Source organism: Parambassis ranga, chromosome 3, assembly GCF_900634625.1.
Source record: "Parambassis ranga chromosome 3, fParRan2.1, whole genome shotgun sequence".
In the NCBI taxonomy this organism is placed as follows: Eukaryota; Metazoa; Chordata; class Actinopteri; family Ambassidae; genus Parambassis; species Parambassis ranga.
Window position 1 is genome coordinate 10,782,247 of NC_041024.1, and position 15,551 is coordinate 10,797,797.

The 15,551-nt window shown below is 40.5% G+C and overlaps 2 protein-coding genes across 3 annotated transcripts in view; one reads left to right on the forward strand and one right to left on the reverse strand.

Annotated features, from left to right (window-relative positions):
* Nucleotides 1-339: 339 nt before the first annotated feature.
* Nucleotides 340-3,493, forward strand: sord (sorbitol dehydrogenase). Its single transcript, XM_028401985.1, has 9 exons — nt 340-516; nt 621-654; nt 855-1,019; nt 1,192-1,351; nt 1,471-1,589; nt 1,941-2,006; nt 2,124-2,302; nt 2,406-2,527; nt 2,788-3,493. The coding sequence occupies exons 1-9, from the start codon at nt 463-465 to the stop codon at nt 2,951-2,953; spliced, it is 1,065 nt and encodes a 354-aa protein (XP_028257786.1). The 5' UTR covers nt 340-462; the 3' UTR covers nt 2,954-3,493.
* Nucleotides 3,494-5,543: 2,050 nt separating this feature from the next.
* The window catches only part of apba2b (amyloid beta (A4) precursor protein-binding, family A, member 2b), a 43,173-nt gene continuing 33,165 nt past the window's right edge, over nt 5,544-15,551 (reverse strand). The window contains exons 7-14 of one of the 2 annotated variants that reach the window (XM_028401699.1): nt 13,116-13,151; nt 11,501-11,587; nt 9,481-9,666; nt 8,194-8,373; nt 6,815-7,027; nt 6,571-6,690; nt 6,057-6,197; nt 5,544-5,875 (exon numbers count right to left, since the gene is read on the reverse strand). In XM_028401699.1, coding sequence (XP_028257500.1) covers nt 5,804-5,875; nt 6,057-6,197; nt 6,571-6,690; nt 6,815-7,027; nt 8,194-8,373; nt 9,481-9,666; nt 11,501-11,587; nt 13,116-13,151 — 1,035 coding nt within the window. In that variant the 3' untranslated portion in view covers nt 5,544-5,803. Of the gene's footprint in view, nt 5,876-6,056; nt 6,198-6,570; nt 6,691-6,814; nt 7,028-8,193; nt 8,374-9,480; nt 9,667-11,500; nt 11,591-13,115; nt 13,152-15,551 lie in introns of both variants that reach the window. The other variant, XM_028401700.1, reaches the window with a different exon arrangement.

Below are 15,551 nucleotides of genomic sequence, written 5' to 3' on the forward strand. Positions count from 1 at the left end.
AGTGCAGTGAACACTCCACGTTAACTTGTACAGGCCATACATACAAACTGTTGCCAACTGGAAAGTCGTACTGTACTCGAGTATAGGACAAATTTACAGGATTTATTTTATAATTACATTCATGAATAACGATAATAAATATCAACATAATTAATATCAATAATAGCACAATATAACAAAGATCCGCAGGATGATGAATTATATGTGGGTATAACGTGTTTTCGTACGAGCATTTTAATTTCTTTATGCAGCAGCGGCCACCCCTACAAAATGGACCGCTCCGCGACTCTGTGGCCAATCAGATGCTTTGTTTTGGTTCCAGCCCCACTATCAGGAAGGAGTAGTCGTCTGGCTGCTGATGTACTTTGACACTGACAGAAGTAGAAGATAAAAAGAGATTCTTTCGTGACTCGGACTCTGACTTCATCTTTGCCCGATCGTCTACTCTCTGTTGCATCTGTCATGGCGCAGAAAAATCTCTCCGTGGTGCTGCACTCGCAGGGAGACCTCAGGCTTGTACGAAAACCACCACATGCTCTCTCATTCTAATAGTTGATACAATGTTTAGTCACAATGTTTGAGAATTTAAAACTTTTTTGCATCTTGTCAATTTCTTGCAGGAAAATCTTCCCATCCCGGAGCCTGGACCTAATGGTACATATACATATAGGCTACGTTACACTATTAAAGAGCAGTTGCACACATTCGCATTTGAATAAAATAGAATAGATACTTTTCAGATTCAGATTCAATTAGTAGAATAAGCAGGAGAGATCTTTTCTGACCGTCTGACAAAAGGCATCCCCTCTTATTAATGAGTTGGCCTTATGTCCCTCTTGTTGTTCTGTCCTCAGAGGTTTTGCTCCAAATGCACTCTGTTGGAATTTGTGGGTCAGATGTCCACTACTGGCAGCATGGCCGAATTGGGGACTTTGTGCTCACAAAACCAATGGTACTGGGGCATGAGGCATCTGGGAGGGTCGTGAAGATCGGTGCAGCAGTCAAGCACATTAAAGAAGGTAAGTGGGTAAAGGTATGATGGATGACTCTCAGGGCTGTGAAGCACCAATGGCTGTATCTTTGGCAATGTGCCCTGCAGAAGTAGAAGTTGTAGTCTTGGTACTAAATAATCAAGCGAAACTCAGTTGCTCTGTGGAACACTTACATAGAAAACATCATCCGCTGCTGTAGGTGACAGAGTGGCCATTGAGCCTGGTGTGCCCCGTGAGATGGATGAGTTCTTCAAAAATGGACGATACAACTTGTCTCCCACCATCTTCTTCTGTGCCACGCCTCCTGACGATGGAAACCTGTGTCGATACTACAAGCACAATGCCAACTTTTGTTACAAGTAACATTTTTTTTTCATGATTGCATGACCTTTCAACAGATATTACCTCACAACCAGTAGGTAACTCCTTTGCACATTTGCTCTTCATCTGGTCTTCTCTTTTTGTGTCTCTTTTCCAGGTTGCCTGATAATGTGACATTCGAGGAGGGAGCGCTTATTGAACCTCTGTCTGTGGGGATCCATGCCTGCCGAAGAGCTGGTGTAACCCTGGGCAGTACTGTGCTCATCTGTGGTGCAGGTATGGTTGGTAGTATTCCTCAAACAAGATCTTGTTGAGTGCCTATCAGAGCATGAGACAAACTATTATAAAACGAAGTGACTGTGCTGTGTCTAAGTGACATGCCTGTACAAGGACAGAATCTGATCAACACACAGAGGGGGTTATTTATTTACAAATGAGAATCATTCTGACTCAACAAAAACCAGTGAAGCTTTACAGCAATGCAAGATGCTTAATATTTAACAGCTGTAATACTGTTGCTATTAACACATAACTGCACAAGAAGTGAAACACCTGAACTTTCTTAATAAGGATAAGGTTGAATGTCAGTGCTTATGCAGTGTCTGTTGTTTTCCCGTCTTTCTACAGGACCTATTGGGTTGGTCTGTTTGCTTGTGGCCAAGGCAATGGGAGCCTCACAGGTCGTCATCACTGGTAACATGCAGTTTTTAAAAACATATATTTTCCCTAAAATGAGATGACATCAGCAAAGATTTGATGAAAACATAATCATACCCTTTACCCCTGTCCACCTACTTTGGCTGTGTTCAGATCTGTCCCCAGAGCGCCTGGCCATGGCCAAAGAGTTGGGTGCAGACTTCCAGCTGACAGTGAAGAGAGCAGATAGACCCCAGCAGTTGGCCAAGACTGTTACAGACATGCTGGGTGCTCAGCCGCACATTACCATTGAATGCACTGGTGTTGAGAGCAGCATCCAAACAGCCATCTATGTATGTGATGATTTACAGCTGTATTTAGCAGCTCCACAGAAATCCCTGAAAACAAGACTAATTATGTCAATACGTTAAGTCATCACATTTTTTTTCCTATTAGGGAACACGATCAGGGGGTGTGGTGGTGTTGGTGGGTCTTGGTTCGGAGATGGCCACCGTTCCTCTGATAAATGCTGCTGTAAGAGAGGTGGACATCAGAGGGGTTTTTCGCTACTGCAATACGTAAGAAAATATCCCTTACCTCCATTTGCGTAATTTGCCAGTCATTCAAACCTTATTTTCAATTTAAAATATTAACATGGCAACACATTACACGGCTGCATAAGTAAGTAATGTAGGCAGATGTTTAAAACAATGCTGGATGTAGTTCTATTACCTTACAGGCACTTTAAGACTTTGGCTGAGGCTCAACTCACTAAGTAATAAATGTGTGTTGCAGACATTTAACTGTTAAGTGAAACGTGTGTCTCTCTTTGTTGCAGCTGGCCGATGGCCATCTCTATGTTGGCATCGGGTAAAGTGAACGTTAAGCCCCTGGTGACCCACCGTTTCCCCCTGGAGCAGGCAATCCAGGCGTTTGAGACCACGCGTCAGGGTCTTGGGATAAAGGTCATGTTAAAGTGTGATGAGAATGACCAGAACCCCTGAGTGGACCTGCTGCAGTGAAACCAAACAGACCTACTGGGAGCAACTCAGTTTGACAACCACAAACCGGACATTGACCCCGAGAAAGATAACAGCGGCAGTTTAAAGAGACATACTGATCACAACATGGTGACTGCCTGCAGGTCTTTTAGCAGACAAATGATACGAGGGACTGTTATGAGGCTAAATATAGTTCTTTAACAAATGCTTTAGTAGCTATAAAACTGAATTTGAGTGAAATTTTAGATACATTTTCAATTTAATACAATTTTAAATACTGTGTCAGAGTGAAAGTCCTTTTAATTTGAACAATAAAAGTACAAATTTCTTTAATGTACAGAACCTGCACTACCTAACATTAGACATTAGAGGGCAGAAAAGACTCAAAGTGAAATTACTGGAAAGTTTACAAGTATACAAACTGACAATGGTACTTGGTGTGGTGGCCAGCTGTGTAATCTTCACAAAACTGTTGGAAATGACCCAAGCTGAATGGCACTGCAAGAAAAACTTGAAAAGCAGTAAAGTAATATGTTTCTTTGATTATTTTATTTGTGTTTTGTTACAATCTCTCAGCACCGTTTTCTCTGTTTTCACTGTTATCACTCCTGTTTGCTCATTTAGAAAAAAACGTCTCCACCTGACACCATAATCATACATGCTGAAGTCATACGTGTTTCAGAACAAAGTATCAGTGGTGAGCAGTACGTAAAGAATAGTGCTGCTGATTCAAAGTGAATTGGTCTATCATATTAAATCATGAACTCTTGTTATTAGTACAGTTCTGTTTACCTCTGTGCTGCTGTTGTGCATAATGGTGACAAACGTATGTTATGATTGTGAATAGAAAAGGAAAAGGCTCATGTTTAGCAAATAGTTTGGCAACAAGTTCAGAAGCAGTAAAAAATGAAAAATACATTCTCATAATGCCTCATAAATTATGACTAACTGTATGTACTTACCATGTCCAGCGGGATGCCTACACACAGTATGTAGTCTATAACTGAGACACACTGCATGCTACAACAATTCAGTTTACACTATGTAAAACTGTTATAGCCTAAATAATTGTGAAAGTAAAGTGCAAAAAAAAACAATATAGTATTTTCTTTTCAATGTTTTTCTGTTGTGCTTCAGTAAACAGTAAAAAGGCTTATTTTGAAAAGGCAGGTTTACTTTTCTAGTACAAAACATCCAAACCCACTTTGTCCTGCAGTGCAGGGGCTGGAGCCTATCCCACCTATCTACAGGTGAGAGGCAGGGCACACTCACACTCACACCTACGGGCAATTTAAAGTCACCAATTGACCCAACAAGCACATCTTTAGAATGTAGGTGTGTGAAAACCCATGCAGGCAAACTCCACACAGAAAGCCTACCCTTACGTTATGGATTGTCAAGTTCACAAGTCAGGTCACTTTAATTAGGAGTAAGTCCTAAAATGTCAGGAAATTCAGAACTTACCTATGAGTTTAACACAGTGGTTCAGTTTGTTATCATAATCCTAACTATGAATTTAAACTTAACTATGAGTTTTTTTTCTAGGCAGCTGTGGGCCACTCATGAAGACTACAAATCTTTTTTTTTTATTCAGTTTCCATTTCCAAAAAAAACCCCAGCCATGTTTAGCTCAGATTTTATTACCTTGCCACAATGACATGATACTACTTTACGAGGCATGCACACAGATAATGTTCATACAATTAAAATTCACTACAATGCATTGTTAAACCATTACTCCACGGTAAGGCTTTTTTTCCCCATCACAGTGTGTGATTCACAGTTCTCTCTTTCACTCTCAGGACTGAAGGCCAACATACAAGTTGGGAGGTTGTTTGCAGTGACTTAACCTGTTGGTTTTGTTGTTTTGTTTTTTCTTCCTAACATGAGCACAATACTAGACAAGTATCTCTTTATGTACAGACGTTCTAATACTGCTTATGGCAATGAGACAGCTCACACAACACAGTTACATTCACAATCCACTCATAGTATGCATGAGTTTCAGTCAGAACACTAGAGATGAACATACAGTAGAGTAGCACACAAAAAGAAGTTTTCATACATGTGACTTGATATCAAAAGCATAATTAATGCATGTTAAGAGTTGCTTGTTATTTAAATGTGCGTGTGTGTGTTTGTACATGAGTTTTAGAAAAGACTTATCATTCAGAGGTTGAACTCGTGTATTGCCTTAAAATGCCGTAAATCAAAAGGATATGGCGTTTCTCCCATAAACCCCTGCTGCAAGCGTTGGTTTGATTCACATGTACATCATATCAACTTTGCATTTTTTAAAACCAAACATTTCAAACACATTCCCCTTTTTGAGTGGCAACTACAATGATATCTGGCATCCTGTTGTGTCTTTGCCACCATCATGGTCATTCAGTTTCTATTTCAGTAAATATTTACAAACCAGCTGCGCCCCCCCCCCTCCCTTCCCACTGACTTCAGTCACAATATTAGCAAAATATGTATTTACATGAGAAATAAATTAACAGAGGAAAATGAAACTATACAAGAAGTATAGTAGACGTATCATATTGCATTACATGGATATAAAAAAATAAACTGTGATGCATTCGCTCAATAGTTCGTACACACCGTCTCACTGAAGCACAGACACGACAAATAAATAACAAACACACACTCTGCCTCTTCAGCTGGTCAGATGGAGTAAGCATCTTGTTCCAATCAAATGGCTGTTGCATGTTAAGCACAGACAATGGATGGAGATGATGAAGAACTGAAGTCATCAGCCCAAAGGAAAAAAAAAAAAATTATATCGACAGAGAGATTTAATCCTCTCATGGGTCACTGGTCAGATCAGAGCTGACAGCCTGTCCTGGTTTATATGTACATAGGTGTCTCCTGTCCTGTTAGGAGCCTGAACATGGCTGCCGGCATGGTCTTCATGTGAATCTGGAAGTAGAGAAACAACAGGTTTTAATGATATGAACCAACAATATAAAAACACAAAGGATTGTGTGTGTCACTATGCATGATTTTGTACGTGATATACTCTGTTAAATGCCAGTACAGACATTTAAAAATCATATTATTTGCCTATGAGCATGTTTGTAATTCTGTGCATTGTTTTAACCTCGCCAACAGAGTTTGACAGAGCCTGGACAATCTTCTCATGTGCTGTGGCCACCACACTCTGCCCATTGATTTCAATGATCCTGTGACCCACACGGACTCCGCCCCTCTCAGCAATGCCCCCTCGCATCAGACTGCATATCTGTAAGGGGAAACACACACACAAGGAAATCCTTTCCATTGTAAGCATAATGAAGAGAACGAGGTAAGAAGGAATGCCACTGAATGGGTAAAATATTAGCAATAATGTGATTGTATCTGAGTCTGAGGGTGTAAGGATAGCTCACATTTAAATGATGACCTGATGGCATGTGTAATCCTTGTTTAAGATAGAAGATTTTTAGCTAACATTATATCTGGTGTATAAATATTATCTGGGTGCAATTTATCACAACAGCGACACAGTGGATCCGATACAGAGGAAGTAAAATGAGGAGCAGATTAATCTTGACCGAGACAGGAATGAGACACGGACATGCTGTGAACAGCCGATGATCCAGCTGATTTGTACTCACAATGCCATTCTGGACACTGAATCCCAGCTGATACTTTAGATCTGGTCTCTTGATGAGGACAGTAGTAACAGGAGGACAGCTGACAATATTCATTTTCACCTGGACTTGGTTCTTTAAGCCCTTTCACATGCACAGAAAAACAAGCCAACTTTCAGTTTCACAGAATTTTACGTCCTTAAATATTTCCTTGCTGCAGCTGCCTCTTCCAGCCACACTCATGAGAACATCTCCCGTGTCTCTGTACCTTAATGATTCCCTGACAGGTGGCGAGCGGCAGCCCCACCAGGCTGGTGTTGTTGATGGACATGATCTGGTCTCCGATGCTGAGCTTGCCAGAGCGAGCTGCTGGCCCACCGTTCATCATGTTGGCTAGGATGACTGTGGGCAGAATGGAGCCCCAGCCGGACTCCACAATCACCACACCTAGGATCTCCCCTTTACTCTTCTCCAGCTGCAGCTGTGGAGAGTGAAGCAGGTCTGTTGGTCATTTTTTCAGCATGAACATAAAATGGCCTAAATGACTGGTGCGGGAGAAGATTGAATCTATAATGGAGCAAAAAACACGAATATGTGGACACAGGCAGTTTTTTTGTTAGTCTGTCTGTTAATGTCAGTCTTCGGCACTCTGTCAATGTGTCTGCGGCACTCTTTTCTCATCTCACAAAATCTGATTTAGCTACAGCTATTGCTGGAAAATTCATGAATGACTCATTGTCACTTTTGACTATGAAACCTCCTCAATAAGTCTCTTTTACACTCTAATATCAGAGCTGGGGAGTAGTGGGAATTGGCACAAAATGCAGCGCGGGGTACCATGTGATCATTTGTCAAACGTCAGAGAAAGCTGTGCTGTTTATATTAAGATTATTACTTCTGGTTGCATTAGACGGTTTTAGGCAATGTTATAAATCAATGACGCTCAGCTTGACTGCGCTCTTTATAGAAATGTTGCATCAGAGTAAGGTATAGAACCAATCTACAATATCTAGCAGTGAGGTTACAGATAGCAGAAAACAATAAAAGTGTGTAAGTGCACCTATGTCCTTTAATGCAAAAATATAACATACAGATATTGGTTGGGGACTTAAAGTGGGTTTTTACAATCATATTCTTGAAGATAGGTTATAGATTGAGCATGTTTCCTCTCTCCTACTCGTGTGCTCATGAAGCCATCGGAAATAAAGTTATTCTCAGCACAGCTGGGAAGCTTTAGTGCTTCAAGAAAGCCCAGGTTCCCCATCAGTACAAATTACTTATAAGCCCCTAATATAGCAGCTGTGTGTGTGTGTTGCCTGTGCAGCCTCTCTGTGCACAGAGCAGAAACTGTTCATGGTTTCTAATTCTCCCAAAGCCTCCAGTAATGTTTTCAGGGCACAGTGTTCGCTAAAGAGATGGGAAAAAAGCTAGAGTTGACATGCTCCGAGTAGATTTTACTGTACCATCTGCCTCTTAATCTGTCTAATTAGTTAACCGCCACTATGGTTGTGTGTTTCTCTAACGGCCCTGCAGCATCAGTGTTGTGTTTGAGCCACACATTAGTCCTCACATTGTTTCTATCTAGTTATATCTCAAGAAAACCTGCAGAGAAACATGCAAACATCTTTACACTTAACGTAAACCGACCTCTTTGCAGTTTTCAGAGTTGGAGAAGTGAATGAGGTCATCATTATACATTTCCTGGGTGTTGATGATGTCACTGTACTCCTTCTGACTCAGGTCCTCGGGGTTGATGCCGTTGGCTCTCAGGAACTCCTGATAAGCTACGCTGAATGCCTGGCCAATGGACTGAGCGATAAGCTGTGCCTACAGACAGAAATCAAAGCAGGAGTCAGGATGTAAACATGCATCAGTGATGTTGTTTTATTAGATCAACAATCCTCAGATCACTGAAACAAAAGCATCCGATGGCATCAAACAATAGAAGCACTGAGTGTGCTAAAAATATGTTAAAGCATAATATGAATTGATTCTTGCTGTCATAAGCTATTTGTTCCAGACCCAAAACACAGGTACACCTTCTGTTCTGTCTGTTTAAAGGAGTGAAGGTTAATGGAAACAGTGCAGAGTGAACTGCCTTCACTACAGTGACATAATATACAATACAATAACCACAAATTAAATTTTAGCCACATGCGACAATAGCTTTCAAAAGATTTCACATTTTGCTGCACCAACTCCCAGCCTGTAGTACTGGCTCCATGAGACACAGTGGCAGGAAATACCTTTTCAAGCTGTTCTTTCCTTATTGTCTTGTTTATTTGAATATTCTTGCAGGCAAAAACAACAATAAAATAGTCATAACAGAGCAAACACTGCATATAGATTGAGCGTGCCGACAGTAGACAGAAACAGTTTATAAGCTGATGGATGAGCAGCTGAATGCTTCCATTATAACTCTGGCCGGCCTTTTAAACCTGGCAGCAGAATTAGATGAAGAGGGGACAGATTGGAGTCCAGCCTTTATACTGACTGGCGCAGAAAATGAGTTTGCTGGCTCCTCGGTGCAACATTGTTCATGTTGCCAAGTCTCACTGAATCTGCTTCAACAAGGCAAGCAGCAGCAGCAGCAGCTCAGTGCAGCACACAAAAAGAAATAAATAACAAAATCAGAAGTGCCCAGCCAATTTACATCAGTGTCCATTAGGAAGTTCTCTAATTGTTTAATGCAGAGCTACACAGAATTTTTTAGATTTTTTTTTATAGCTGGCAACATTTGCAATAATGTGGACCAAACATCATTTCTGAATAAACAAAGCGAAGTCTGGGGGCCAAACTAATGAAACTAACCTCCTCTCTTCAGATTTTTTTTACTATTCATCTGACAGATAAACAGTTATGTGACTTCCCGTCCAGCCTCCTGCCTGAGACACAGCCGGTTTGTCAACCTGAAAACAGTTTAGAGTAACTTACATCCTCAGACTCAAAGACGTGGCATATCATCTTGTACTGCTTCTTTGCCTCGGGCGCCCCGGGCGTAGTTTCAATGCAGTCCTGGGAGGCTGTGCGTGGCATTCGCCGTCTTGCCATCAGCACTACAATGTTCCCAATGTCAGCGATGTAGGATATGGTGCGGAGTGCATTATCCATCATCGTCTCCTGTTGGGACACCAACCAAAACACCTTAAATAACACTCACACACATAGTTTAGTATGATTTCCATTGTTTTAAAGACAGACAGTACTGATCACATCAACAGATATCAATGCACATTTGTCCTTTGTATATAATAGTTCTACCAAAAAAGCACTGGGGAAGGTCCGTACTTATTTCCAGTTAATGGAAACAACTGGGTTTTAATCATGTAAATTCAACATCAGTAAATATTTTGATTTATTTCTTAGTGCTCAACTGTGCAAAGAAAGCCAATAAATTGCAAACAGCAAATTACAGCAGGACCAATATATTTGATATTTTGTGGTTGAAGAACATGAGTCATACATCATTATTATGCATGAATATGCAGGAAGGTTTGAAGTCAATAACTTTGGTAGTAATTCTGTTTTGAGTAAATTTGTGTGTTGAAAAATAAATATTCACAACTGGATGCTGCAGCCAAAAAAGCTAATAGCTTTGAGAATCAGTAGTAACTCTTGTTAATTATGATGTTTCTGGCTACAGCTGGTTTCATTTAATCCATGATATTTGGAAATTATAGAAGCAGTGTGCAGCCTAATTGTTTCCTTTCTTTGTCAGAGCTTCATTTAGGGCGAAGACGGAGATGAAAGAGTCGTCAACAAAAACCAAACAGACCTCCTTCTGACTGAATTCAAAACAGCCGTATAATCAGATTATAGCCCACTAACGCTCTGGTAAATTAGATTGTAAGTAGATGATCATCTGAACAGGTGCATAAAAAAAAGAGGAGAGTTTGGTTATCAGAGTGTTTGTGTTGATGAAAGAGTGATGTGAGCGCTGTAATCGTGTTTGTTCACTCAGCCTAATAATTGTCTTGTGTCATAATAATTTTATGAAAGAACATTTGGACTTCAAAGGAGGCTATATTTTAGGATAATATGAAGAGTTTAGTTATCTTAACTTCATTCACGTGAGGTGGTTTTATTGCATCAGCCTACTTAGCGTTGTTGTTACAGCCCACCATTTGAGTATATATGAATCAATGTCAGGAAGCCAATGCAAGCAGAATGAAGGCATTGGATTGTTTCTCAGGAGTGTCAGGACCAGTGGCAAGCAGATGGAAAAAAGGAGGAAGATAGACACTGCATTGCAGCACGTTATTTTCTGCCAGGTGGCTGCCCACACACACTCACACACACAGAGATTCTGACACTGCTCAGATGGCCAGACAGCAGCTAAGATTGAAATACTGTGCATGAATCATCTGTCACATATACATCTAACTGTTGCTGTGAGGCACAAAGCTCTATTTGTGAGAGCTGCAAAGCTCTTAGTGGCATTTCCTCTTCTGTGAAAAACTCCACCTTTTGTGAAGACTGCTTCACACACTGTGCTTGTTGTAGGGCTAAAGTGCAAAAAAGTATTTCTGCTAGAGTTTAAAGAGGTTTTATGTAAAGCCTAAATAAACAGATGTGTCCTTTCATTCATAAATTCAAACATTAATCTGAATCCTGACTTTGTGACTGTTTGGCTGAAAAGAAATAGAAGATAACATTTACCATCCATATCACACATTATTTGGATTGTGGAACGCCACAAATTGGTGCTGTTCAGATGGTTGTGCAGAATCTGATTCTTAGAAGAATAAACCGTGATGTCATCGGATTAGGCAAATGAAAAAAAATCTGAGCTGAGGTTGCATAAGATGTATTTGGTGTCACCAGTTAAGCCGTATTTCTGACACCAACAATGACACAACAACGCTCCCCTGGTGTGTAGACTTGTGTAACTCACTGGGTAGGGTGGTGCATTCATGGAAAACAGATTTTTATTTGGGCAACGTGACGTACTTACCTGTGAATCTGCGTTAAGCACTTTGATCCTCTGGGTGGAGATGAACAGATCGACCTCAGTGAGTGTTTGAGCATCTCCATCTGCACTCTGCTGCAGAAACAAATAAACAAAGAGTTGGTCATCTCCTGCTGATTAAATGTATTCGTCTGAATGGTGTCTGTGTTTAGATATTCAGCATGCATGCATGTGTAGTTAGGGGTCCAAATGCTTGTTAGATGGAGTGGTTATTGAGTCGAAAGGTGACGCGGGAAAGGCAGAAAAAAGAAAGTGTTTGGCAGTGGGGTTGGTGTACATCAACTGTCCTGGCATGAGGACAGCGAGCTGGCACGCTGCCAAGAAGCAGATCAACACTAAACCCTCACCAGCTGGCTGTTACACCAGTGAGAGCTTCAGCACAGAACACGCCTGCACACATTTCCCTCTAATCAGTGTGTGCTGCAGACTAATAAAACCATTTTTGTTGTAGTTTAATTAAATGCGCCTCTTGCATTGAAAATAAGGCAACAGAGATAAAGAATTATAATTAAACATATTGCTGTGATTAAACAGTTCATGTAATACATGCTGAAACTTTGAGACTGCAGCCTGCTCATCTCATCAGTAGTTTTTTTAGAGAAACTGTCATGAATACTAAGAAAATATTAAAAAAAATGTGATCAGGTGTGCCCTTTTCTTTTTTCACTTTAAGTGCTGGCTTTTTCTTCCAGAGAACCTGCAGTTTTCAATTAGAGCTCAACATATGGACCTAGGTGACTAATTTTTGCAGTGCTCATTAATGAATTGTAGTCATACCGTTTAACCATTTCAATTTAACACATAGTCTACAGGTCTACAGCTGAGCAAACTCTACTCTGTTATTTGTAACATTACTCATAAATGCACATAAGAGATTATCATTCACTCGGCTGTGAACAAAGCTTTTGTCAGAGGAAAGCAATTTCCCCCTGGGATTAATATTTCTGATTCTGAAATGATTAATAAGACAAAAATCAGAATAAAATCACATGTAATTTAACTTGCTTAGCTTAGCTAACAATAGCTAGTGTATTATAAAGATGTAATCTTTGGAAGTGGACCAGTGTGAGTTGCAGCTGATGCATACATATTGCAGTGGGTAAAGTGATGCTTCCTGACATTTCTCCCAGTAAAAATGAATGATTTTGGTCTTTGGAATTCTAATACACATTATATGAATTGTATTATTGTGCTTCACAACTCTATCACACAGATTATTGCACAGTAACAATAGCACTGTGTTAACAGAATGTTAAGATATGACCCAGGCTGGAGTTTATCAGAAGCTGCCCTGCTGACACGTCTTCTGTTACCTTGTGGTCGCAGTGGTTACATATAAATGCATGCAGTGGGGTTTTATTATATTTGCTTATATTTGGTTTCAGTGGCTTCTCAGTCTGGTGCTTTGCTACACAACCTCAATCAATATAAAATATTTGTTTTACTAAAATATTTTATGATCTCTGGTTAAGTCTGACATTACTGTAATGACACAGATGGGAGAGGACACACAGGGAACAATGAAAAAATAATAAAAAGAAAAGATGAGAAAGAAAAGTGGCCCAAGGGTCTTCTTCCTTTTGTTCTGTTTATTACACACCGCCTTTTTCTTGATTTTGGCAGCCTTCTGTACCCTCTGGCAGGCGGGCAGGCAGGGAGGCAGGCAGGCAGGCAGGCAGGCAGGAAGGCAGGCAGGCGTTGGGACGGGACAAGGTCAGCAGATACAGGAGCACAAAAAACAGGAGGAAGAGGAGGAGGAAATAAAGAAGGTAAATAAAAGACAGTAAAGCCCCAAACCAAACGGCAGGTGTGCGATCGGTGCTCTCACAAACAGGAAAAGTGAAGGAGAGAGAGGTGGTGTAAGTTACTGTATATGTGTGTGTGTGTGTTTGTGGAGATAGCACGTTGCACAGCCGTATTGGTTATCAGATACAAATCAAAACAGCAATTACAAAGGGTGATAATTGCTTTTTTCTCTTTTAAACACAACAAATCAAAAGCATGCAGACATGAACTGACACCGTGCTTGCATTCTCGACAAAGCTCTGTTTTTGGAAATGTATTTCCTATTTATTTAGATAAGTCTCAAGTTGCTGTGGCTCCAGCAGCCTGAGACTTATCTAATTTCAGTCAAGTGCATTGGCACTGCTCTGACCAGCACTTATGTTCATGTCACAGTCTTAACACTATTACAAGAACAACATGCTGGAAAACAACAACACACACAGAGGAAGGGGAGGACATTAAGCTCTGAGCTGGGATTTGAACAAGGTTGGACTCGCCATGTTTGGAATTAAACAGCTTAGACCATCACAGAGCTAATGTGTGTGATTAATTCATTTCTACTATGGAGGTGGCCCTACAGTTGAAGCTAGATAAGTGATCTTTCCTCAAAATCAACCTTTCAGTTCCAGCTGATCTGTCGCCCCTCTCTCCACCTACAGACAATCAGAGGGTATTAGCCCGAGTGCAAGACTGAATGACGGTATTAGTAACAGCCCAAAGGACTTCTCCTGTGTTCATTTTGTGAAGTTTCCTCTTTCGTGACCATCTCTCACGCAACACTGAGATCTAAGGCTTTCAGGGACATCTATTGCTCTGCTGAGGAGCTGAGCAGGGAGGGGAGAGAGTGTGTGGGGGGGGGGGGGGTTCATAAATGTTACATCAAACAGTGAGCATCATGCCAAAAAAACAAAATCTGCATAAATAAACAATTTTGCAACTGTTTTTCTGCATGTGTGGTCGGAATTGTGTGGACCAATGTCAAAGTTTAAACGCTGGTTGTGATACAGCCATTAATCTGTGTACAAAGGGACAAACCAGGGAGATAATGGGTGAGTTTTTGTTTAATGGACCTGTTACAATCAGGGGAGAGCACTAAGAGGTAACAGCTATGTTGCCATGGTTTCATCCTTTTTTCCAGAGAAGGGGATTGTGCGTGGGGTAGAGTGAGTGAGAGAAGGGAACAAAAATACAGACTGAAGGGATGAAAGGATGCCAGGAGACATCCTCAGTGTGGAGACTGAAGACTGACAAGGCTTTTAGACATGGCACCAGACAATGGCTGAAAAGACTTTCAGATTCTTCCCCATCAGAATTTAGGGGTTGAGTCTCTGAACTCTGAACTCTGAACTTTTCTGTGTCAGCTGCAGATTACAAATTGTCATGACAGTTAAGTGGTCTTTCACGGATATAATTGTGAGCACAGTGCCAGATTTGTGTTTTAGACTGCTCTTCATTCAGAGTGTGCAAGAGAATATACAATTATTTTATTCTTTTGTTGCAGAACTGTATTAATACCTGTCAAAATAAGGTTTCATCAATGAGATAAGCACCTGTGATAAGCACCTGTGATGTTCCTTGTTTCTGTAGTATTCTGGTGTTTTATTGGACTTCTTGTTTTATTTTGAAAGTCTTGTTGTTAAAGGTAGGGTAGGAGATTTCATTCTGATGCACTTTTTGTTAAATTAGTGTAACTTCTCTTTACAATCCGATAGCAACCGATTAGTTCGGCAGTTTCACTTTAAAGCGAAGAATATTAATCATCTGTTGAAGCTATAAAACGCTAAAAACATCAGCCAATCCTACGAGGTGCCCCTGCGTGTATAGTTGGCTGGTTGTCACTCTCTTCCTGCTCTGCGCGCACCAGAGAGGTACGTGTTTCTTGTTTTATTTTGTTCTCCTCCTGTATCTTTGTCAGTTTTACTTCCTAGTACTTCCTTCTCTGTGTTTGGGTCCTATTTAGAACTGAACCTGGACATACTGATCATTGAACTCTGTCCCTTTATTCATTGTAACCAAATATAAACTAACTGTAAAAACGTGGCTAGAAATGAGACACAAATATAGTTCAAAGTCAAAGATTTGACTTCATTGTACTTTATTACACACCTGGAACCTGACCCAAAATTTCAACACAACTCTCTTTGTGTCAGTAACTTTCTAAAAGTGGACCACTGCAAAACAAATTAAATTTAATTAATATTTAGAAATACAGCCGAGCTTGTGTTCACATGAGAGGGAGATAAAAGAGAGA